Source organism: Lipophrys pholis (assembly GCF_963383615.2).
Source record: "Lipophrys pholis genome assembly, chromosome: 2".
In the NCBI taxonomy this organism is placed as follows: Eukaryota; Metazoa; Chordata; class Actinopteri; order Blenniiformes; family Blenniidae; genus Lipophrys; species Lipophrys pholis.
In genome coordinates, this window is record NC_137636.1 from 11,872,475 (window position 1) to 11,899,890 (window position 27,416).

Here is a 27,416-nt window from a genome sequence, read left to right on the forward strand (position 1 = left end):
TGCCGTCTGAAGTCTATTTACTTTTTGCTTCGGTAATGGGCACCGACCACCATGTAACTGTCAGGTGAGATGTTCAAGCTGGGCCTCTTTGCTTTGTCCCGACAGGCCCGAACCTCAGATTTGCCTACCAGCCTTCCTCCTCCTCCTCCTCCTCCTCCTCCTCCTCTGCAGGGGTCGTGTTTCTGCAGGTAGCCTATAAAGGTCTCCCAGCCTCCGCCCACTCGCACCATCACATGACGCTCATTCAGCATCTGTAAAGGTGACACGAGAGAGTGTGATCAGGCAGAGGATTCTGGGTAAGAAAGTGTGCATACAAGGTCGAGGTGATGTATGTTTATGAATTCTCAATTTAATGAAAACCAGAGCCTTCCTCTACACACACACACACACACACACACACACACACACACACACACACACACACACACACACACACACACACACACACACACACACACACACACACACACACACACACACACACATCACTCAGTTTTTCCAGGCTTCATGTGCATGTGCAGCTCAGGGTATGAATGGCAAATGATCTCTCGGATAGCTTTGTCAAAATCTCATTAAAGCAAATGAAACAGCAACTCATGGCACCAGCTGAGCTCACACAAGACACTAATCCATGTATGAGCACACACACACACACACACACACATATGCAGTGACGCACAAAAGCACACCCACACAGATACGCGACGCCTAATGAGCATTATTTTAAATATGTCGACTGCTACATAGCCGGTGTATTATAGCAGTTTCATTAAGGTCAGGTGTATCCGCATCAACGAAAAATAATATACAGGCAGCCGTCCTTACAGCTGAAAACCAATGGCTGCCATGGCAACCACTGCCACAATATAAAGCCTGGGAAAAAGAGGAAAAATTGAGATGAGTTCCACGCAGACCCTTAACTCCCAGAAGACATCAACATTCCCAGGAGGCCTTGCAAACCCATCCATTGTTCTGTTAGCACCAGCCGCCCCCCGCCTGCCTTATCGCCAATGAACCCTTCATTACAGAGCCATTAACAATGTGATAATACAAGCAGATCTGCTCCTTTTATGTGGGGAGGTGAATGTCACGTGCTTAAGATGGAAAAAAAAAAATTAAATCAGTGGTACAAGCACAGACACATGCACTGAGGTGGGGGGCACAGGCAGCTATGGAGGAAACCCAAGACGTGGTCCATCTCAGCTGTCATGCTGCAGATTAAAATGTTAAGGTTGACAGAGGTCAAGTCTGACAACCTGAAAAGACAAAAAAAAAAAAAAGAAAACCTCTCCTGTCAGACGTGGATGGAATATCAATCTGACAGGTCTCTTTTAAAAAAAGTCACCATTCAAAGTTTGTTTTATAGGCTCTTGCCTAGAGACTATTGCTCAATATAACCTATTACTAGCCATGCTGTACTGCAATGTTTAAATCGTCAGGATCACGTACTTTAAATAGACCATCCAAATATCCAAATACTGTACTATCACATATAGGTCTACAAATTTTGCATTTTTGTTATTTTCTCTAGATTCTACTTTATATTATGTACTAGTACACAAGTGAAGCTTGAAGTAAGGCCTGTTCAATTATGCGAATCTGACTGTCAAAGAAAAACACAGTCAGCATCTTTCCGTGGCGAGATATTCACACAAGCCCTCTTTGTCAGGCAGCAGACTCTTTTATTTCTGTATCTATTACACCCCCCCACCCCATCCTGGTCTCCGTACAAAGTGTGCTACGTCTGCAGCCCATAAACCAGCGTCTGGATTCCCTTGTGTCCTCACTGGCAGCTCCATTGATTCCCTCTCCCCACTGCTGCTGAAATATGCATGAGTGTACTCAAGGAGGAGGAGTCGTACTAACATCCACCAGTAGGAGGCAGGCTTTAGCCACATGCACTGCTTCTGATGTTATGGTTGAGTACACTCAGTTCCTAAATTTTACTGTTGAGGCTTAAACAGAGGGCTGCACAGTGGAGCAGTGGTTAGTGCTCTCCCCTCACAGCGAGAAGGTCTGGGTTCGTGTGTGTGTGTGTGTGTGTGTGTGTGTGTGTGTGTGTGTGTGTGTGTGTGTGTGTGTGTGTGTGTGTGTGTGTGTGTGTGTGTGTGTGTGTGTGTGACATTTGAAAACATTGCTACTTTAAATGAAGTGTTTCACAAACATGCAGCTCTAAAACATACAATAAACCTTATGTAACTATTCCTTTCCCAGAGTTTTATGTTTTTAAAGTGTAACAAACAGAGTTTTGTTATTCTTAACAAGACTCTTTTGGATCGGCTGGATTGGCACACAATCTGAAATGTTTCTTCTCTGCAGGATGATGCTTGGTTTTGTAAATTTTTCTTTAGAGACTAAACAAAGATCATTCTAACTAATGGTTTTAGATCATCTGATTTCGAGTCGACTTCTGTCAAGAAAGTTGAGTATCCCAACGTATAAATCATAGAGCTGAAAGCTAGAACTTTATTGCTCGGGTCTGAGTTGAAGACAGATGATCGTTAAAGGTCAGAAAAAGAATGTCAGGGTAAGTAAATTATAGGATGATTAAAGTCACACATAACCTCCACGATATGATTAATAAGTTCCTCTCTTCAATACTTTTGGTATTGACAGGATGTGATGACAAGCGTTTTCAAGCGATTTGCTTAAAGTCCATTTATTCCAGCCCACAGGCAGACATGTACAGTAGATTTGTTTTGTTTTCACATGAAGATTTTAGAGAGGCTTCATTTATTAAGTTATCATTTTGACAGTATTCAGTCTGTCGGCTCCTCTTCCTCATGCTGTGAGGTCAGAGATCGAGGTTATTTACAGAAGAAACACCACAGGGCCTCTAATGAGTCAATGTCTTCTTCAAGGACACTTAAGAAAGACGGATGATGAAGTGGTTTTCTATCAAAATGCCAAACCGAACGAGGAACGAAGAACTTCATCATGATCGGCCTCATTTTGCCGATCTTTGCTCAGCTCGAGCCGGTTCTCAGAATGAAAGTACTCGTTAGGTGAGTCTTTTATTCTGACAGCATGATAAACACAGGACTAACGCGGCAGGATATTGTGAGGTGTTTGAATCTCTTTTGCTTCCACTGACACAGTCAGACAGTGTCCCTGCTACAAAGCTGAAGGAGAGCCTAATTGGTTGCAGAGAAGAAAGAGAAGCCTTCCTCTTTTTTATACACCAAAGAATGGCAAAGCACTCCACGGCCAGCATGACTGAAGACTGAATAGTCTCCAGAGGGAATTGGGGGCAGGGGGGGCGGTTTACATGTGAGGGGAGGCGGTCATGCTCAGTCGCTCATTAACAAGCTGTCTGATTAAACCCCACCGTTAATGACCTTGTCTCAGTAATCAATAGTATCTGCTCTTTAAAAAGGTCTGTACACATTGAATGGGATGCTCTCCGAGGAGCAGCACAGAGGTTATCATGGTCTATGGTAATTGAGGTTTATGGCTCGTTTCTCTGCACACATGCAGGCAGCTGTAGGCTTTGAGGTAATGGATGGCGTGAGGGTCGATGGGCTGCGTCGCCCTATTCAAACAGCCGAGGTGCGTTCGCTTGTCAGCAAATAGATGCTCAGGAAAGAGAGCAGTGCAAGTTGTGTCTGGGAGCAGGTAATCATAGCACAAAATCTGACGAATGGAGAGAGAAAGTAGAAAGTGCCTGAAAGATGACACAGGGAAGGTAAGCACCAAGGGCCAAAGGTGAGAAAAATGTGCAAAAATGAAGACATTAAAAATGTATATTTGTCTTTTACAAGTTTTCTCAACACATATGTATTTTTTATTTTTATTTTTTTAGCTCAATCTTTGATGAATAAATAAAGCATTTTGGTCATACTTTGACAATCACATCCCCTTGGTGCAGGTTTCTTTGATGTGATGTTCAAGCGTGCGCTCCTGTGTTATTGACAGCCCTGCACTGGAGAAACAGGTGTTCTGTGACTCCAAGGGGAGCATTACTTTCATAAATGGGCAGTACAAATGTGTTGTCTGTCAGCCAGGTGAAATGGAGCCGGACCTGCTCTGACAGCATTGATCAGCCGTTCAGAGTTTGTTTCAATTAGCGAAGCACTTTGTGACGCACGTCTGTTTGACTCCGAGGGGCGATTGAACACGATGCGGTAACTGATATCTTTTGAATTGTTCTGACGGAGAATGTACAGATATAAGTTTAGTACTATTCATGCAATCTTTTCAAAAATGTTTTCAAAAAGTGATTTCATTCACTAAAATGCAACCCCCACCCCCCCCCCCCCCCGGAAAAAAAACACCTATGATGATCACTGGCGAGATGAAAATGTGAAACTGAGGTGTTTAAAAAAAAACATTTTTTCCTCCGACTACGAATGGAAAGCAGTGTGCACTGAATATACAAAAGAAGGTGTTATATTTTTTCTTAGCATAGATAGATGGACGGATGCATAAAGAGGGTGAAGTAAAACCCACCTCCCACCCCACCCCCTTCCCCCCACATAGATGGAGCTCGACTCCCATGTGGGCTGCCATTTAAACCGCACACCAGGGTCACACCTTCGCATATTCATCCTGAAAGAGACATATTTGTTTTTCCTCCAGGTTTGAACTCTCCGCTGAAGGTCTATGTTCTGAATACAATCATTGTCAGACCGGTCTTATCCTGACCACTGGTTGCCAAGCAACCCTGCCTCCCGCTCCTTGGGCCTTCACACAGATGAAAACGGGTGGAGGATGACTCAGGGAGGCTGAAGGACACCAACACCTCCATCCCGAGTGATGCAAATCACTCACTGTAACACTCTGCACTTGTTGCTGACTCAACTGTTGATTAATGACCTGAAGGCTTTTGTAACTCTTGTATCATTATGCGCTGTAGCCTCTGTGACGCACCGTCATTGAGTGAGTCATTAGGCTGAGCTTAGAATTCACAAATTGTGGTGCACACCTCCACATTTAGTATGACATTTTATCACCAATGGATTCAAACATTGCCAGCCCAAGTGGGACAGACGTGAGCGCACCCATTTTTCTTGGTTATGGTTAGTGAGGGCGACCTGAACCGACTGGTTTCTAAGGTCACATTAATGTCGAACTCTAACAGTCGAAATAACCGATGGAAGAAATGTAAGCACGCGGGAGATGAATTATAAAGTTTGTGAACTATAAAGAGAATTGAGGTACAGGACTAAGGCCAAAACTTTAACTCAAGCTACTTGTATAAAAAGTCCAAACTAAATCTATCTTTTTTTTTTCAAGGTGAATACATATTTGAAGAAATATTTCTCATTGATTAAATGTCACTTTCAATAAATGCCAAACGTGTTGTTTCCATGATGATGAAGGTCAGGTACTCTCCTGTGTTCATATATGATATTGATCCAACTAGAAAGTAGAAATGTTATATTAATAATAATGCCATAATAATGGGACTGACAAGAATATAGACTCTTAAACGTACTTGCGGTACCTCACAGAACAACTGATTACATGCGTTATCATCCAACTCGTAAAGCATGAAACAGTCTTGTCTCAAGACAAAGGTCACATTGTTCTAATGTTTATAATTGTTGTATGGAAATAGATTAAAAAAAAAACTTACCAAATGTTTATGTCTGCCGGTGGATGAACACAGTGCATTGCCTTTCAGTGACTATAAAGTAGATTTGTAAGATACTGGCTTCGCGTTAGCATACTTACACGTATATATAAAACTTTATCCCCAATACGGTAGCAGCCTTTAGGTTGCTTCTCGACCACAAACCTGGCGGGACAGCTGCAGGAAGGATTTTCAATAATATTTCGCACCTGGAATAAAAAGTAAAAGAAGGCAAGTTAGGAACAAATATACATTTTTGATATGTATATGTAGGAGAAAAAAAAAACTTTTCCAGTAAAGATGAAATGCATACAATATCATCCAAAATGTTGGTGCCCGTGGTCCTCCGGTTTGAGGATTTAGTGGATGAGCGAGGAGTCGGGGCTGCAGGTGGGGAAGTGGTGGGAGGTGTTGTTGTTTTGGAAGGTGGGGTGATTAGTGTGGCTGTGCAGACTTTGGTTGTAGATATTGAGGTTTGGCTCGATGCAGATGCTGATTGAGGAGCTGAAGTGGATGTGTTGGTGGTGCAGGAAGGAGAGAACAAAGGTGTTTGTGTCGAGACTGTGGTTGTGCAAGGGTTAGAGGCTGAGGGGGCGGGCTGAGGAGGGGATAGACATGGAGGTACTGGGTTTGTTGTGGCTGATGGAAGATCAGAGGCACGGGAGGCAGCGAGGGCTTCAGACGCAGAGGTTGTGCTCAGAGTGAGGGCAGCAGGGGGAGGAGAAGGAGGGGGGGAGGGGGGGTCTTGTGGTGGTGAATACAGTGATGCGGGAGGAAAAAATGAGAGAGCGGATGATGGAGATAAGCGCTCTGCCTCTGCCCTTTCTATTTCTCTCTCCAACTTCACCAACCCTGGTGGTTCCACTCCATACCTGAAAGCAAAGTTTGACAATATAAATCAGCAATCCTATAGAATTATGTGATTCCCGAATAGGGGATCCTAAATTACAAAGGACAGCTGGGTTCAGACCATTGTGAATGAACAAACAGTGTGAAAACTTAGCAATTAAGTACAGAAACTCCTCAAAATATGGAGAAAACCTTTGCTCTCTATTTTAAGAAATGTTGAAATGCCAGCAAGAACATGAGTAAAAAGTAGCTTGTACATGATTTTATTAAAATGAATATAAGGAAAATAAATACACTGATTAAGAGTGAGATAAATCAACATTGATTCCACCCAGAGGAGGGCTGTCAAACTGTGGCCCATGGGCCAAACCAGCCTGCCAGAGAGTCCATTTCACTCTGCTCGATGACTTAGTAAAGCTTAGAAAATACAAACAAAACCTTATACTAACTGCTGTTTCTAATTCACTCATAAGTACCCTTTTTAAATGAGTTTCCACAATTATAGTAGACATAACATAACACTTCAACCTGAGAGCTCATTGACGCTCATGATACCTAATGGAATGAAATAATGAAGAAATATTAGTATAAAACTAGTCTGACCCTCTCAGGATCCAATTGTGGTATATGTGATCCTTGAACTAAATTAAACTTGACACTTCTGGTCTTGAGACTCATTCACTGGATATCATAAATTGTTTTCCCACTTAGAAAATTCTGTCCAATTCAGATAAACTCTCTTGAGCTTGGTTGGTGAAAGTATGAACACTGCCATTCAAATCGGGCTGTGCACTAAGAAACCATTTGCGGCACTGATCTCTTCAGTTCAATTGACGTTTGAAGTCTCAATTCAATGCAAACCAAACCTATGAAAGGAATAAAGACAGGGCGTAACAAGTTTCAGAAACATCCCCACAGCAGATCATAAACACTGTGTGCATGAGAGCAACTCCCGCAATGCCTGCTAGCAGCTGGTTAAATGCCACGTCCATCCAGCATGCGTTGTGTTGACCCAGCATTGTTGTAGAAGTTAAAGCTCTCTTGCATAATAAGCCTCACAACAGCTGTTTGTTTTGTTTGCAATTGTTGTCCTAATGTCAAAATCCCTACAGCAAATCCAAAGTATACGCAGAGTTTAAACTTTCAGATCCGACCAGGAAATCACAACTTGAGTGTGAACAATCCTTTAATGTTTTAGTGCTCTGATAGAGCTCATTCAAATCTACAGGCCATCAAAATGCTCGGCAGAAGCATGATGGCGACCTGATCACGTGAAGCAGATTTGTTCAAGAGGTACGATAACAAAAAGGAGATTTTAAATAAAATAATTGGTTGAACACTGAAATTATGCTTGTTTATATTGTGAGGCGTTCATGTGGAATTTAAAATCCAGTATTAAATCAGAGCTTATTCAGAATAATTCCTCACAGAACTGATAGTTAAAGTCAGTGAAGGGTACTTTAGTTCAAAGATAGAAAACTGCAACTTTTTTAGTTCTTAATTTACTGTTGCATCTCTGAGGGGAAACAAATCATCAACCAACATATAGCATTTGTTTTCGGACATACAGTGTGGAGTGTGTATACAGTATATAGGCTTTTGATTCTTATTTACCTGGCTGCAATGCGTCCCAGCTCCATCAGGCACAGGCACACCTCCCGAGGTTGCTTGTGGAGGACTTCACGAAGCACACGACGTACAAAGAGAGAGAGAGAGAGAGAAAAAAGTCGCTCATGAAAGAAGAGATATTTCTTGAGATAAACTTCAGCCTTTGTCAAAAATATAATGGGAGCTGTAGCTATTATGCATGTCTTTCTTTGAAGAGGAGGAATTCCTGTGGGTTGTATATGTGCAGATGTGGGCACGAGGAAAAGACAGCTTCCTCCAAAACTCTCCTGCCTCCAGTTCACTATTCATGCACGGGGAAATGAATCCTAGTCACTCGGGTTGACTGAGAAAAAGTCACACATATGTTAGAATTGTGACGAGCTGATCATAATAGCCTGCACAGCTACAGGCTTCAGCTCATTATCAATCAAATCCTGCATCCCATCATCTGCACGCACGTTCAGTTTTTCATTTCATTCATTCATTTTTGTTCCTTTCATGAAAGCAAAACATGTTTACAACAGTACACTGCATTACTCTGATTATGTAGAGAGAGAGAGAGAGAGAGAGAGCTGAAGGGGCCAAAAGCAAAGCAGGGTACACTCTCAATACTTAGTCATAGAAATATTACAAAGCAGACAACAAAAAACAATATCAAGATCAGTCATTTGTAAATGGAATCAGATAAAAGAAAAGCATGTCATATGTGCCTGTGTGTTACTGAGACAGCAAACTGACACCTATCGAAGTACAGAGAGGGTACTCTTCTCCTCATTCACTAAGTTAGATGAAGTACCTGGCCTGAAGATGGGCTTATTGTTGGTGGGGATTAACCTGCACATTATCATTCTCACGCATGCGACGCCTTGCATTGACTTGCCCAAGTAAGACTACAGACCAGAGTACTGTAGGTTTAATGATACGGCGTGTTAAATGCAAGCTTGCAAGCTGGTGTAACTCCAGACATGCAAATATAACACATGTGGAAAAGATGAGTGTGAAATGAAACAGTGATTTTGAAAGGAGAAGCTCATATGATGAGTGGCACAGACACATTCAGTGTCACTCACAAATGCAGCTTCCCATCAAGGATTAAAATGTACAATTTCAAATATTGCACTTAAGTGAAATTTTTTAAACTTTATGTAATCAGTCCAAGGCTCAAAAGATTACATATTGGAAAAACTCATTTCATTTTCCACTTAAAGGTAAAATAGAATGCAGGTTTTGGAAATGAGACTAATCTATTTTAAGTTATCAATAAAACAGGTTAACCAAGCATGACACATTTATCAGAAGTGATATAGCTGATTAGGATTATTTGCTATTCTCAAAAAACAGAACGCATATCCAATTTACTTTGTACAGGCCACAGATACATTCTGCAGAACATTTTCCAGGATTTAAAGGAGTGGTTTGGTGGTGCTAAACTCTGTCAAACCAAACATGTACATGTCCAGTTAATCGATGATGGTAATAACCCTAACTTTGCTAAATGAAGTGTGACTGGTGGCCTGTTCATGGGGGATACTACAGTTTGCCTTGTGTTGGCTGGAACAGGCTGCTGACCTCTTTCATCCTGGTCTGCATAAAGCAGACGTGGGTGAGTTAATAGATGAACTTACTAAGAGATTAAAAAAAAAAAAATTCATTGTGATTGAAAAGCAGTTAAACGATTGAAACTGATGTGATATTCTTATGAAAGTAATGGAGTACTAAAGGCAGACATAAGTACCTGGAAACAGTGTTAACTTAAGTAATTAAATCAGGAGCATAATAAAGTTGCAATTCGCTGAAAGCATTTCATTATTCATAAAAAAAAAGAAAAAGAAAAAAGAGTCAGCTCCATGACATGTAGGACGTCCTCTCCAGTCTTAACTTACCCAAATCCTCAGACTCAAACAGATAAGCCTCATCAATGCCAATCTTTCGACACCAGTAGAGAAAGTTGGCAGTGTTGTCTCGAGCGAAAAATGATCCAGACGTTGCATCAGATCGCCAGCGGATCACTCTCCTTACAAAGCACTGGAATTGTTTTCAACACACACACACACACACACACACACACACACACACACACACACACACACACACACACACACACACACACACACACACACACACACACACACACACACACACACACACACACACACACACACACACACACACACACACACACACACACACACACACACACACACGCACACACACAAATACTGAGTCTGCTGTAGAAACATGCCCCCTTATTACTCACTGGCCTATATGTTAATAACCGTTTCTGGGTACACACAGACACATTATAGTAATTAAAATCCCACAGACCGTCTCCAAAATTAAATCAGGGTATAAACACGCTCACTGTTACAAAGAAATCCTCCCAAAGTTTTTGGTATGCATGAAAGACAACTAAAAGAAATACTTGTCATAACATAAGTGTAACAAGATGTGCTTTATTGAAATAAGCAGGTGCAGACTCAGACAGCTCCTCGGTGGTCTCACCGCCACCCTCAGGTCTGACCTGATTTCACAGTTGGAGCTCTGGAGGTTTTGTCTCTGTTCTTAAAGAAAGGTTTAGACAGCAGCTTTCCTGCAGTTCAACACATCTTCATAACTGACGAAAACAGGTCACCGAAAAGCCCAAATTGACATTTTCATGCATTATTTTCTCTCTGTTAGGCTTATTTTAAGTGATGACAGATTATTTATTTTGATATGCTGGTAAAATAATTTTTTTGCATGTTCTTGTGTGGCTGCAGCACCTTTCCATTGCTCGATTGAATCATCTGTTCCTGGAGCAGCTGTGCCAGCCGACAGAGGAGAACGCCATTATCCAGGCTCTCCATCAGGTTGTCTGCCGTGAGCTCCACTCCTGAGAGCACACATCAAACACAATACAAGCAGTTATTGCATTGTAATTTTGTTTTTTGTTTTATTAAAAAAAAAAAAAAAAAAAAAAACACATCAGAATTTTGGTACATTGTTTTTTTTTAAAGCCTAATACATTTTTATTGGTGAACCACATTAGCAGTCATGCATGTAGGTCCATGCCACGGAATTAAGAAAGATCCACTTGTTTGACATTTCCTCTTGAATTCATCCTTCAGCTCCTACAAACAAGATACAAAACTCCTTTAATGATGAGGCGTCTCGAATGAGATGGTAAGATTCAGCCTTTGCAATAATTTCTCATTCAGAAAATGAACATAAACTAATCTACCAATGACAATCAAAAGTTTGTAATACTAATATTCTGCAGTGAACAATACCTTGATATGCAGTAAATGGACCACACTCCCTCATATGTGTTTCTCATTAACAGGTTGACAAAATACCACTGACGACCACGAGGAATGTTTCGTCTGAGAAAATCTTTGAAGCTTCAAAGAACAGCAATTAGTTCTGGTTCAAAAACACGATACTTGTGTGTAATTATATAAAAAGAATTTCTGCTTCAAAGGATGTCATACCCACTGGCCTAAAATCTGTTTTGACATACTTTCCTCCTCTCCTGTCTGTTGTGTCAGTCAGAAGTGTATCATGTTTGAGTCACTTTCCAGACATCTCTCAACAGGTTGTGGCATGTGCACGGCCTTTATGTATGTTTCTCACAATGAGGAAATGTGGGAAGAAACATCCCTTTCCCCGAAGTCTCTGTGACAGCTACCCTCATGGAGCGCCGCTGTCGGGATTTATGAAAACAAATAGGTCAATGGGTCTTTTTCATCAAACTTGACTGCAGCCTTCTTACTCTTATCAATTTCATTCAGATGCTGAAAATCTGGATTTCCGTTTTATGTTTTGTACGATGGTATTGCTCATTTCTACAGACTCTTGTAAGATGTTACTGGTTTACGGTACAGATGACCTTCCTCACCTATAATAGTGTTGAGCCAGAAAGCCAGATCTTCCTTCATGGGGAGTAAGGTTGCATCATGGCGGCAAGGCAGCCACTGGTTGTACTCCTGAGGACTGGCAAGGCCCGGCCCCGAGTGTCTGTACTTTGGGGAAAGAAGACAACTCATCCCCAGTCCGGTTAGCTGCCTGGGGCTCAGAGGACTGTCCAGGCTGCTGTCCATCACTCCCACTTCACTATCCATGCTTCAGCTCCAGTTTGCCTGATGGAACAGATAATTATTACAGATCGTTTAGATTTTTTTTTTACGTATCTTTAGATTCAGTCCAAGGTGTATGGAGAAAAGACAAGAGATCAGCCCAGCTTATCTGTTCTTCTGCTTTTACTTGCAAAGTTTTACAGTTTTACTACAATTTTACAACAAATCACAAGATGAGCTTGACTTAGTTTTTCTTGCAGCCATTGTAAACATATTAATCTATTCATTGTCTGTAGGTGGCTATATAAGGGGGTTCAAGTAAATTCGACAAAAACAGAAGGGATAAAAGGCAAACAACACACATATGCTAAATGAAGTTAACTTATATAACACTTTTCCACTGATTTAACTGCCCACAAGGTGCTTTACAATCACTTTCACACACCAGTGGAGGCAGCTGCCATGCAAGGCACTGAGTCCATCCATTGTCGGCAATTTGCGGTTCAGTGTTTCGCTCAAGGACACTTTGACATACGGACAGCTGGGGGATCAAACCTTCAACCTTCCGTATCACGTGACAACACCTAATCCGCTAAAAGAAAAAAGGAGTGCGTTTACACTGCAGCAGCGGACACAGAGACAACGATGTAGTTAGTATGCCGAGCCACTGGAGGGCGCTGTTGCTTGATTTTATAATGAAAGTACACAGACGTGTGTGCAGAGAACAATACGCTTTAAACGTGAAGAAAATGGAGAGCACCCGACATCCGCATGGACTGATGACGCATCGGATGCTATCAGGGGTGAGTCTCAACTATTAAACTACTGATATGGATGATAAAACTAGAATACAGACCGCGAGTCGTACCACTACGCGGCCGCCATGTTTGTTTACAACTGAAAGAGCAGGAGGGAGGGGGAGAGATGTGCATGCGCAGTAACAAGGCTCAGTAGCCTCCGGGCAGTCTCTGCAGGAGGGATTTGCGCCATGAAAGAATCTTTCCACCTTGGGAGCCGGATTAAAAACTTTGCGGATACAGTGGATCCGCAAACTGGTGCCGTGTAAACGGACAACCCCAAAAGTGAAGAAAGTTTTGCGGATACACCCCAATTCGTTGTCGCGTAAACGGGGCTCGAGACGACCTGCGGAAGATACGACCTGCTCTATAACTGAGCCAAAACCTAACAACAGCGTTACAACAAGTCTTTCAATATGTCATCTACTTCCACACAGCGCTCTCCTGCCTGTCCTGAGTCCCTGGCTTTCCTCTTTGCTCCATCTTCACCATGCTGTTAGCTGCATAATTGCTACATTAGAATCGTGACCAAACCTTTGCACCCTCGTCTCTCTCAACATGAGCTGTTCCTCTAATGCGCTTCTTCATAATCCTGTCCATTCTGCTCACTTCTAGTTAAAACATTTACCTTCTCACCTCAGCTCTCTCTCTCCTTTGGTCTGTACCTCCATCTCGAAACCATATGAAAAGATTGTTTCACCATTGTCCTGTGAACCACTTTTCTTTTTTTTATATTCTCACACTATATTCTCAGTGCAGCGAAGCATGTTTTAGTTCTTTAAACAACTGTAGTGAAAAAAATATCATTTCAATATAAATATTTAGAGATTTTCAAGCTAAAATATAACCCTGTTGGCTGTATTTGAAACAAAATCTTTTTTTTCCAAGTGATTCTTTCTTGCAAAAATTATTATTGAGTCAAAGTTTACTTAAAAGTGAAGCTCCCTGAATTAGTCAAATCAAGCAGGTCTATGTTTTTCATAAGTTGTGAGAAACTTGAAGAAAGTGAACACAGTAATTTGGGTTATATATCAGCTTTACTGGGTAAATTGAGGACCAGTTTACACTTCAGAATAGACAAGGGGAGGATCTGATTCTACTCCTACTGTGTATATATATAAATATATAGAGTCTGGAACAAGATGCTTGTACATGAATAAATCCCCTTTAAAATCAATTTTAATCATCGTTTCATGATCATTTAAGAACACAGTAAACCACTTTAACATAATAGACCATATTTAAAGACAGCAGCTGTGGGTTCTTCAAAGTGAGAACACTAAAACAACAAAACATGCTGAAAACCATTTCACTGGCCACAACATCAGCTTCCATGTGTAGACAAGCAAGCAATACACACAACCATTAATCAAACGGATTAAACTGACTGACTGCAGGCAACTTGTGTTTAATAAGATGTACAGTCAGAGGCCTCAGCCAGTCTCCTGGTGCTGCTGCATGGCTCATTTGCCCTGTTCCCAGAGCTGCCTCCGTCGTAAAGCTCAGCCCCATGCAGAGACATGCTCTGACTGCCAGTAATACTCGCTGCTAATCAGCCTGAATTAGGACGACAACATATGCAGCGGGTCACTGGGTCTGCTCGCTAACATACACTTTACACACACATCTGTGCCACATAACCGACATTAAACCTTTATCATTAAGTAGATATACACACTAAAAACAGCCGTGAAGAGGAACAACATGAGAGTCTGTGATGGTGGAGGTGTGTTGCTTTAGGTAGCCAGACAAATTATGACCGGGAGTCCCGATTAAGTAAAACAGCTGTCGATTTACAGGTTGTTAAGACAAAGACACGTGACATGTGAATCTTAATGTTTGGCAGAATGATTGTTTATGTTGCATCTATTTCTACTTGAAAGACAACAACATTTTCCTCTGGGAATTGTGAAACCTATTTTTTATATCTTTATTATTATTATTATTATTATTATTATTATTATTATTATTATTATTATTATTATTATTATTATTATTATTATTATTATTCATAAATATCTCTGACCCGTGTTTTATCCGCACCAGCACAGTCAGTCCAGAAGTGTCTGTCCTGGAGTAGTGGTTCGTGCTCTCATAGCAAGAATGTTGTGGGTTCGAATCCAGGCCGGGTCTTTCTATGTGGAATGCCCATTTTCTCCCTGAGAGAAGAGCTTCGTCCAGATATAATTTCCTCCCACAGTCCAAAACTAAATTAGTGAGCCCAAAGTACCCGTGATTGCGAGTGTGTTTGTGTCTGCGATGGACTAGTTACCTGTCCAGGATCTTCCATCCCTTTGCCATTCGTCACCCAAGATTGGCTCCATCAGCCCAGAACAGGATAAATATGATGTATTCAAAAGCTAATCATCAGCACAAACTAATCTCTGGTAGGTACTTCGCTCAGCCCAGTGTTTGTTTTCAGTGATATAATCCAGCGCATGATGAAGCTATCACAATTCATCATGAACATGTTACAGAAAACCAGTGATGACAAGTTTCACTCTGAACCTAATTGGTGGATCAGTAGACCGACAGAGTGGCAAACAAAACAATTCGATCACTCGAGCCGTGACTAACTAACAGAAATTTTGGGCTTCAGAGGCAAGTACATGTACACGTGAAAGGAGTTGCATGAAAATAGCAGAAAAGACAGGTACATAAGTACAAATACTTTGTGTGGTAGAGATGTCAGATTTCCCTCCTTCAAACCTTTTACTGTTTGTTATGTATACTGTTTGGGTTGCCTTCTCAGTGTGCATCACTGCATATCTACTCATCACAAGAGTTGAGGGATTTATAAATGTGTGCATTTTAGTATCTTCCTGAACATTTCATGCAGTAAAAATGTGAAACAGTGCACAAGACATAAGCGGAGAAAAATAAATCAAGGAAAAGAGATGAATGAAATCTGTGACAGTAACCTTTTCTTCTTTCATTTAATCAGATAAAAAGGTGTTTTGTTTTTTTTTCATCTCAGAACACATATTTGTACTAAAATAAAGAGAAGATTTACTTTTGTGCGTCGGTTTTATACCTGTAACTCAGGGTTAAAGATAAAACTCACTTGCCAATTTGACACACAGTTTCCCTGCATAAGCAAAAACAAAAAGTGCCTTTGTATTACAGAAGAAGCACGGTAAGGCCTTCATACAATATGTATGTCAGTGAATCCAGGTTGTACAAATACGGTTCTGACTGGACATGGTGAAAAGAGTCTTTTGTAAACAGGTCACGCTAACATGGGCCACAGACAAGGTGTGTGCGTAGGGCACCGCCTGCCAGGTTTTCAGGCTGGTTGACCAACAGGGCATGAGAGCCGCTGTCTCTTAACAAAACATCCAAGTGCAAGATTCACACCTCCGCTTCAGGATGGCTCTGCTGGGAAGGGGAGGCAAAGGTCAGAGTGGCCCATCTCTCAGACACTAGCGGCCTTTATATTCCTGCACAGCCGGGCGTTCGTGTCTATAAACACACGCGTCCACGCACAGGCCTGTGCATGTGTCAGTGTTTCTACTCCACCTCATTTACTTGGCACAATATTTTAATACCTCCACTGTAGGTTTTGCTTCAATGATATTTCACAGCCTTTAATTGTCTTTGTGCAATAAACGTGCGCCTCTTTACCATCTCGCTGGCTATTATGGGGGAAATAGCTAAAATTACAACCCGGCTTCCCTGAAAGACGTGCACCAAATGATGGACCTGAGCTGACGCGGCGGCTCGAATACCTCAGCATGTGCTGGATGTGTGTCAGAAGACAGAGTGATTGATGATTTGGGTGCATGTGGCTTTCAGCGCAGCTCTCTCGACGGCGCCTGCAGAGAATGGAACCAAAGCTCGTGTCTGGTAAACAACTAACTTCACAACTAGTTAACAAAATTCTGCCTGCTGACACAGCCCTCGTGTTTACCTTTCTAAAACGTCAAAAGTTTGTCAGTGGAAGATTTATGGTTCCAAAGAGAATTTCTTTCTACAAACAAATTTCTGTTTGAAAAAGGAATATCCTGTAACTCCAGCCTGCAGGCTTGTGTATTTTGTGCATTTTGCTCTTGTGTGTTCCCTGTGTTTTCTCAACGTCAACTTTCTGAAAGAACTATTCTTAAAATATCAAGATTAATAAGTTCAAGCGAAACTCCGCAAGCGCCGCTGGTAGCAGACGCTTTCTTCCGCTGTTCTCTGGTGTCCGTTGTTTGATTGTAACAGCTTAGCAGATGTAATGGAAAACTGGCGAATGTATAACAGGGATTGAATTTCAACAAAGTTGAAGTGTAGGTTTCGGCTGTAGCTTTACACTCAACCCCTCCTCCCCCCCAACTGCTTCTAGACTAAATAAACCTCATATCAACACAGGATGAAAAGGTCTATCACCTGCTGATGTTTATGCACCCTGAACAGAAGAGACACGTTGTTCTCACGTTCCAGTAAAACCCAATAAAATACCATTTCTGCTGAGATATCTGGAGGAAATGTGACTGGTTGTTTTTGGACTAGTTAAAATAAGTCATTACCGTGTCCCCTATGAAGTGAGACGGTAAGTTTTGACTCCATGACGCTACTGAGCACTTATGTGGTAACTCATTCATTAATCTCATATTTAAACACATGTTCAGACTGCATGAGAAACTATGAAGACAGTGAGGATAATGTTTGATGGTGAATAGATTTGAAAAAGTTGTTTATCACTGAATAATGTTAACCTGAAAACACTGTTATATATGTTAGATTTGTATACTTGTGTGAGGTACAGAAAAAGTTCATATTCACTTGTCATCCGACTCAAATTCATGGTCGAACATTATTTTAACTACTATTTGATAATTCTGCGTTGTCATTTTCAGCAAATATATCACATTTTACACTACATCAGCACATTGCTGGCATCCATTCAGCCATCACTAATACCAAGAACCTTACATGCACACTCGTGAATGAGACACTCTCTCACGGCTACAGTGTTATGGTTATCATTTTCAAAACACACGTAAGAATGTACTCACAGGATATTTTGGAGGAACTGCAAGATCCTAAAGGAAGATGTCTCTTTATCTCTAAACTCGCCTCACAGCGTCTTCTGGCGAGTGTTTCCCCTCTCACACATCACTCACAACCAGATGTTCGTCGCCCTCAGCTCCTCACATCTCAGCAGTCGTACGCTCACAGGGTGCAACAGGGGCCGTCACTTTTCCTCTCAGCTCAATCTACACGCCTGCAACTGGTGTCACGTTACAGCCTTTGAGCATGAACGACCTCAGTAAATATTCACCACGGCGGAAATACTTGTGTCAAGTTTTTAAAGAGAGGGGGAAGATTTTTGCAAAGCAACGTCCAAATTTAATTCAATCACTTTGGACTGTGTCTCCACGAGCAGTGGTTGACTAGAGCTACCAGGAAGTGAAACTCGATTTTCATGACAATACACTTAATAGTTTGAATTTAATTAAATTAACAGTTTAAATTAACTTTATAAAAAAAAGTATACAAATTATTATTTTTTTATTAGTTTATGATGCCCAATATCTGTATTTCATGCCATACAAATGAGGTGGCAGTCTAGTTCCTCTTAAATCATTAGAGCTCAAAGTTCGATTCAATTCAATTGTATCTGTCTACCGTAGTGCCAAATACAACACACATAATTCTCAAGGCACTTCCACAGAGAAAACCCCAACACTTCCGCATAAGCAGGCAGAGGCGAGGGCAGAAAGGAAAAACTCTTTTAACAGAAAGAAACCTGCAGAACCAGGCTCAGAGGTGGAGACTTTCTGCGGTTCCAATTAGGGTGGGGGTAGTTGGGATGGATTCAAACCCTGGTTTGGTGACAGTTGGCATCACATGAGCTCCTCATGCTATTACCTTTGAGGCCCAACAAACCAGCCAGCTTTCAGGCCTTGTAAGAGTTGTGTGGTTGAATGATTTTATCGTCTTTGTCACATCTTAAAGTGTTATTTTTAAAAGCTGTTGAGGTCCATGGGCATTTAAAAAAAAAAAAAAGGCCTCATTTTCCTTGTTTGGCTTTGTATTTGTAACAGGGCCTTGTGTACCATCATGTTTCCCTCTTCTTGTAATGGCAGTAAAAGTCATGGACAAAAAGAGACCAGTAGCTGGAGTTTTGAAAGAGAAGCATTGTTCCGTTCTTCTGTGACGTATGATTCCTCTTACACGTGTTGTTTTCTGTCGGTGGAAGGTGTGGACTGCAGGAAGCCCCACATGTGGATGCTTTATGTGGTTTACCAATGCCCTGCTGAGGTAAATCACGCCTTTCTGAGGTTACTTTGTTCTGAAACCGTTACATACTATTAAACATTGATGGTGCCTTAAAGGATATGTGGGTGCTTGCAAACAACTGCATCCTGTACTTATTTCTGCTTTGCTCACTGTCCCAACACTTGTTGGCCTCGCAGTTCTGTCACAATTTCATTAGACTCTAAAATAGTGAGAAGTGAGGCTTGGATAACAAGCTGTTTCCCAAACTGAAAGTTAAGCATATAGTATTATGGATAAACATCTTAATATGCAAGTGATGAATAAAAATAAATGAGCAAAAGTCCGAATCTATACATAAATATATGTCTTTTGTTCAAGGTAGCATGATTTTATTTATTTACATTTTTTAATAAAACAAAATACATTAAATCCTTCACAGATCTTTATCAGGGTCAGAATGAGCTCTATGAGAATGTAGAGATTCCTAGTGAACCAGGTAGCTATTCCACCAGAATTAGCTCATATATATCTTGTTTCTGCAGTTGAATTTGGAGTGTGCCATGATGCCATACGAGGGCGACTCCCATGGATTGAGTTCATTTCAGGTCCTTTATTAGACTGAATTAAAAACTGCTCATTAGCTGTACTTACTGCAAATATTTATTATGCTTTCAATATTTTTTTCATTACTGTTGCCAGGAAGGCTCGGATGTTAATTACACATCCTCCAAATTATATTATGATATTCACTCATTCAGCGGTAACAGAAAGCTGAAAGCAGCTTCAGGGCCTCAATCAATCAGGTAGACGTGTGTGTGTGTGTGTGTGTGTGTGTGTGTGTGTGTGTGTGTGTGTGTGTGTGTGTGTGTGTGTGTGTGTGTGTGTGTGTGTGTGTTTGTGTGTGTCCCAGGTGTGGCTGCTGGTTCATTTGCAGCTTGTCTCAGGAGTGTAAGTCCCTCATGTTGCTCCGTCTATCAGACACTCCCCTTCCCTCCAGAAGTACGCCTCCCTGCTGCCTCCTGCTCATTTGCTCTTGTTAGCATTCATCTGACCTACGCTATTGGGAAAATTAATGACAGCATGTGCTGGTGCATAAGTCTCACATCATACATCCATATTAGATTTCAAAACATCTTATTCAAAAGAAAAACAGCCAATCTTTTTTTTTTTTTTTTTTTTTTGGTGAGCTGCCTTGAGCGAGAGCGAGCAGCACGGGAATCACAGCCTGTCTTTGTTGTAGAAGCTGTGAGGGCCTTTGAGCTGGTATGGTATAGCGGACATACTGATGACGTTTTAAAGAGCCGTTAAACCAACTTAACAATGAGTCAGAAGCAGCCCACTGACTCAATAAAGAGTCCTGCGGCATCTGGAATGCTGTCTGGACTGGAAAATCAAACCACATGGTATAAGCAGGCACAGTTGCTCATTTTTTAAAAATGAAACACCCCACCAAAAAAAAAAAAAAGAGTAATAATGTGATTCTGTGTTTGATATAACAATTTATTTAAAACAACTTTTCCATGTGCTTGGTTAACCAGAACAAGGCAGGAGACTGAAGGGGATAAAACAAATCTCAGGCTATTTTAAAAAGATGGCTCAATACAATTTAATCTACATATAACATTTCCATGAAAATCCATTTTATATCTCAGCCCTTCTGGTTAATTCTTGTATTTTAACACGAGGTCTGTCAGGCATTGAGAAAGTGATTGATTAAAACAATGCCTGAGCTACACGATGTGGATCACTACACACATGACAGATGGCATCTTGAGTTGCCAAGACAACTGAACCCCTAATCCGCCTGCCTCTTATCCCCTCTGCGGTGGTGGTGGTGGTGGTGGTGGGAGGCTGGGGGAGGGATTACAATTCACATTTCACCATGTGCTGTGTACCACTCAAATTGGTCCCCAGGGTCAAGAGGACCCCAGGCCCATCAGATGGGGACACACTTATTAGAGACTCACAAGTGTTTTATCATTCTGTCAGATTAAAGCAGATCTCATATTGAGTTGGAAAGAGGTTCTCGTGATTTAATTGATTTAAACATTTTTTTTTTACAGATATATGCATGGGTCTTTTCTTATTATATATTTGCACATTTATCATTTTGGCAATGTTCACATCTGAATGTTAAGATGCCTTTTTCTTCCAGTGTATGTGTTTAACACCATTAAATTGGAACCATGTCATCATTTTCATGGTTTAAACAGCAAGAAAAGCTTGTAGTTATCTATAATACACTATGTAGACATGCCTAATTGTCTCACTTAAGTGTATGACTCGGCTGCACAGCGGTGTTTACAAGCATAAAGTAGGTTTCACTTCCAATTCAGTTTTTGTGGCCCCTTACTTTATAAAGTTGCAGTGTTTCGAGGTTTGATCCCTTGTCTTGCTAAAAAGAAAGGAATATCGGTGCCAAATGGTGCCAGTGTACATTATATAGCCACAATGAACTTAACTTATCAAAAGGATTTCACCAACATCTCTATGTAATTGTGTTGTACTCTAAGAAAATCTGTAATAACACTGTAATTTGAAATTCCCCTATTTGCCTTTTTTTTTAAATATCAGAGCGAACAACTGTCATTTAAATCATGAATTGTTCTTATAAACACTCACTCCTCTGTATGAACATGTCTCATGGCTGTGGGAGGCTGTGTTAAGAATTCATAATAAATAATATGTCAGCCATTCCGGCACATGACAGATGAATGCTGGTTACCTCTGTGCAGGCTGGCAGGCCAGGCGGTCAGTGGCTGCAGGGCAGACCTTTGCTTTAATTAAAATACCTGTCAGACTCAGCATCTAAATGACCCACTCCAGGAACAAGAGCTAAATAATTACTGTACTTTACTGCCGAGTCTATGTTAGGAATTGTGGAATATCTATCTGCATGATACTATCCTCAATGTTCTTGCATTTCTCGGTATGAAGTGAACCAGCATGCCCTGCTATGTTAAATGGAAATATGTTAGTAATTAGACACCAGAGGGCAGCACAGCAACTTGCTCGCAAGCCTGAGGTGCCAGACTGAAAAGGAAACAGAAAAAGGAGGAGACATGTTTACTTTAATGGAGTAGGAAGCAGCCATTGTGCTGTAATATAATCTGCCTTACAAAAAAGTAATAATATGAAGAAAGAAATATAACAGTGTGAGTAAAAATGCAATGCTGTGTATTTCTTTTTCTTTATTCCACCTCTTTCAAAAGCAAATGGACAGAGCAGTTATGGGAGCTACCTGTGCCTTTCACTACCTGTGTGCCCATGCAGCTCCATGGTTACCTGACAATAGCTCAATGCACTTGAAGACCTTTGGGCAGAGATGGAGAGGGCTCGGCTTCACAGGCGGCTGGCTCTCCTGTCATTCGTCTATGTCACTGCAGGCCCAATCACAGGGAATTTAACAAGATTACCAGAAGCGAGTGGAAGCAATGGAGTACCAGTGTAATATGATTATCAGGTGATGGAGTGCCTGAAATGGCTGTATTATCACTGGCGAGTCGCTTAACCCCTGTCAACACGTGAAAGATCACACCCTGAGTTTGTCTGCGATGAACAAAGGTTGGTCAGCATGCTCGGGTATTATGCAGCCTGAAGGTTTTCAATAATGTTGCAGATCATTTGCAAACACAAACGACAGACGAGTGATTGGACGAGACATTTCGTGTGTAATTGGATTGGAAAAGAAGTCATGTGGAGGGACACACTTCCAGCCTCAGTCTGATCCACACGGTGTTACAGAGTCTCCTCACATGCACATTTCTATCTTTTGCCACTTCCTTTTTACAAACGTATCCTGGTCTCCATAGCAACCCATCTCAGTTTTTTTGAAACGTGGACAAAAGACAGGGGGGGAAAAAAAGAGAAGAGGCAGGGACTTAAAGAAAGAAAAAAAAATACACATAGACACATATTAATCAATACAACAAGCACCAGAGTGCAGACACATACTCCATTAGTATCACTCACAGAGCTGCAGCAGAAGTGTGGAAGCACATAGAGAATACCCTGAAATATTTTACCATCGTGAAAACGCCAGAAAAACCCCCACATGGTTACAAGGATTTTGGATAACTGCACATCAAGCTGCTCACAATGCTGTTGTCAGTGTGACAGTGACAAATAATGATCTGCATCATATTGTCATTTATTTCATTTATTCAGCCAGAGATGGACCTAATATCAGCATCACTGAGACTATATTGTATTCATCTCAGTTGCATCTGTCCAGACTGATAATATGTCCAACAAAGACACTGTTGAGGATTCATCATGTGACTTTGTTAATTTCTGAAATTGTGTCCAAACTCCATCCATGATGAATGACATTAATTCAATCACTTCTTGTTTTTTCACATTTTACCATCTCTTTTGTTTTGTCTCTGGCAATAAAGAGCCCAAATACAAGATCTGCCACCAAATTTGATATAAAATACATGTGAAGAACATATGAAGGAATATGGGGCTTTACATATTCAAACAAAGAGGCTTAAATTCAAGGATTGATCAAAAATATGTTGTGATTATTGATATTCATACACTGGGTCAAGTCAAGCACAGAAAGTAGGAAAACAAACAGCGAGGAAGGAAATTGGTGTGTAACAGTACAACAGGTAGATAGTCAGCATTAAACAAAAGATAGATGTTTAAGAAAGAAAAAAATGCCGTTGACCAGGCGTAACATACGTATCATGTGCTGCAGTGAAGTGTAAAATGTTTGTTAACATAGATTGTGATTTTACGTCTTCCTTAACAACTAAAACAAAGAGGGTTGCCTCATCTTGTGAAAGGTTTTACAGCCGAGAGAGAGATTGGAGTGGATCTTTTTTCATGTGCACCACGCTGGTCATTTTGGCAAACAAGGTCTTAAAATTATGCAGAGCTTCACTGTTCCACTGGGTTCAAATATTCCTTTTTGCAACAATCATGCCGTATTGTTTTGTTTTTCAGCAGTGTTTGGTGAGAGAGTAAGAAGGTCGGGTGCCTCATGGAATTGCAGTGCAGGGTTTTGGAAGGATATCAGAGAAGCATCCTAAAACACTTGAACCAGAATTAATTTAGTAAAAACAGGAGGGTAGACCCAGGTTGACCTCTTCCGATTTACATTTTGAGCAAGTTGCAGAGACATATCTTTTTTAACTCTGACTTTCTGGGAAGCACTTGATAAAAAGTTTGCATAAGCTTGTGTAAATCTACTTTAATAATGTAAAGTGAATAACTGTGTAAACATTCAGAGTTGTTATAGCCCTCGATCCTAGTAATAAAACAACTTGATTTAAATAAAAGCAAAAGAAGCGAGAATAGCCAGTTTGGGAGGATATGAGAGTATGGGAAGGGTGTATTAGAAAACTTGATCTGGGAAAAAGACTTTGGATCAATCCTCCAATCTCTGATTTCCCGAACTGATTGCTGGTGGACTCACCCAATCTTAGAGATATACAGAAACAAGAGCCTTTAAAGTAAAAGTAATAGAAATGTTACTGCTCTGCTCTAGAAATCTAAATTTGACATCTTCAGTGTGTGTGTGTGTGTGTGTGTGTGTATGTGCGTGTGTGTGAGGCCAGAGAGTAAAGCGTATAAGGGCTTTAGAACCTCGAACGCCGAGTCGTCTGGCTCCCTGTCAGAGCAGAGGCCAGGAAGACTGACAGATGGACAGAGTGTGAGGAGATAAACAAAACTCTTACCCCTCTGCAGAGCGGCGGATTGACAGATTTACTGTGCTGGTGCAGCAGCGGTCAGGACGTAGTGAAGGGAACACCATTAAAATCAGCTTGTTTATTTACTGTGCAGTGTCGGTACAGAGGGCGGCCTGAAAACAAGTGTTTGAAACATCCATCATGTCAGTCCGCTGTCTGTAGAGCCAAAACCTAAACATCCTCAAGTTCGAGTGCATTTTCCGTTCAGTGATGTTGTTCTCACGAGCCTATGTGTGTGTGTTTCTGTGGGTTTTTTTGTTTTGTTCTTGAACGTAGAGAAGAAAAAACAAAAAACTTTTCAGAGACGGACATGGTCCGTTCGGAGTGTGACTCATCCGGTAGATCGTTCAGAAGTAGCATCTCTGCAGTGTCTGAGTCACCATGCAGCAGTGACAGAGTGAGGAAGATCATGAGGGAGGGAGAGGGAGCCAAAGGAAGACAGCCCCTAACAAAGGAAGCTGATATGATGAAAGAAGGATCCTGACATTATTTTATCCTTTTCATCTGACTCCTTTGGACAACCATCACTTGCCTCACAATAGCATGAAAGGTGATATCCAGGGGTGTTACTTAGATGGTGTCAATCTAAAACTCACTGGAAGTAAAGCTTCCGTTCATGTCATGATGAAATTGCTGGTAATTAGAGGAAAAAGCGCATTTCTACACAAGTTAATAACATGCGTTTACATAATAGGTTTTTTTTTCCAGCATTAAAGATTTACCAGGGCAGGAAGATATTGCCACTAATGAGAAAACTGGTGCAAGGCACAGTTGAATATTTCTGCAGTGTAATGTCATTATTGCAAATCAAACAGCATATATGAAACCAGAGGTTTGTTTTTCTTTGAGTATTTCATAGGTTTCTCTGATTAATATCAGTTTCTTCTCCCGTCAAATCCACTCAAAACTCAATAGAAAAGGGAACCTTATTTAACCAGCCGGGGAGTAATTCTCCCAGCTGTGTCATAACACTAATGGGAGTCGTAGCTTTAGCTCTCTGTTTTCATGTGAAATATCAAGCTTGTCATTTTTCCATGATCTTTCCAGAGCAAATATCAGAGGCGGTGTCTCCAGTGTGTTTTATCCAATTTGTTTATTGTCTGTCCCTTTTCTCCCACACACTCATCCCAAGGTGTCTGCTCTTGCACACTCAGCTCTTAAAGGCGCCGTGCATCCATATTTTATCACTGCAGCGACACAAAGTTAAATCCATTAGACGGATGCAAATGTGTCTCGTTAAGTTCTCAATAAAAAAAAATAAACTAAAAAAAAAACAGCTGCAGGAAATGAATAACAAAGAGTCAAACAAGCTTCTGTTGAGGTTTCAGAAGGGTTTTTCTTCAGCTGAGAGGGAAGTGGGTGGTTTCCGGTGCAGTTGAAAAATAATTGCCTGCAATTGTAAAGCAATTTATCACCTAATAGGTAAATTGCAGGTTGTACAAAGGGTATTTGGTGTTTTACCAATCATACATGCAATTATGTCAAATGGTTGAACATGAGATAATGAAAGGATCTTTTCTAAGAAGGCGGTTGTTGAATTTGCTGTTATCAGTCACAGCAAATGGACTCGTCGACTCCTAATAGAAAAGGGCAGACGGAGATAGTGTCATTCTTGTGACATCCATCTGCTTTGAGACCTCTCTATCAGATGTCACATCACTATAACTAATGAAATCAGATGGATAAGAATCAGTGGGAGCATGAAATCAATAAAGCGTCAAAGGAAGTGTGTGTTCTGCTCTCCAGCCCCAGTCTGTAAAGACTTAGGAAGACCCTGCCGGGGAAAAGGAAAAACAAAGGTTTTTGATCGTGTTTAGTGCCGCCGATGTTTCAAGGCACATATAACAGAATACAGATTGAAATGGCTTGTATTAGCTGGACTTATTTCCTGCAGAACCCTTAGAAAGGGAAGCCCCCCCCGCCCCCCCCCACCCCCCTCACTTTTTAATGAGATTTGGAGTGTGTTTGTCACCCCACTGTGAGGCCATCGGTGACAGGCAACAGGACAAAAGGAGGCCTTGGGTTTTGCCACCCCTACCCCACCCCACCACAACCCCACCACAACCCCCCCCCCCCACCCCCCCACCCCCCCCCCACCCCCCCACCCCTCCTTCGAGCCAGACACACATCTATAGCTAGCTCCCATCTGGTGATGGGGCACTAAGAGGATAGCTTGAATATGGAACCACTGAGCACAACACACGTGCCGTGCATGTCTGTGCATGTGAATGCTCACTCTCACACACACACACACACACACACACACACACACACACACACACACACACACACACACACACACACACACACACACACACACACACACACACACGCACACGCACACGCACACGCACCCGCACCCGCACGCTTCAATCCAGGTGCCTTAGCAGCATTGAGTGAATTTAATCTGCATCTCTCAATCTCACTGTTCTCTATTCAGCCCTGTGGTTTGCTGTCCAGTTCAAATAATAAATCTTATCAGCACAACAAGGAGTAATGCACTGGGCTGCATAAAACAAACAAATAAACAACAACAACAAAAAACAATCGGACAACAAGTTATTCTTTTTGAATATACAACTGTGAAATTATATATCACAGCCTAAACCAGAGCTGTCTGTTTGATTTC

The 27,416-nt window shown here is 41.3% G+C and overlaps 1 protein-coding gene across 1 annotated transcript; it reads right to left on the reverse strand.

Moving 5' to 3' along the window:
• Positions 1-17: 17 nt before the first annotated feature.
• On the reverse strand, positions 18-12,132 carry gas2b (growth arrest-specific 2b; the record flags this gene model as incomplete). Its single annotated transcript, XM_080458486.1, has 7 exons — positions 18-251; positions 5,677-5,784; positions 5,889-6,447; positions 8,039-8,102; positions 9,916-10,057; positions 10,795-10,904; positions 11,910-12,132. The coding sequence occupies 7 exons, from the start codon at positions 12,130-12,132 to the stop codon at positions 18-20; spliced, it is 1,440 nt and encodes a 479-aa protein (XP_080314612.1).
• Positions 12,133-27,416: the final 15,284 nt, after the last annotated feature.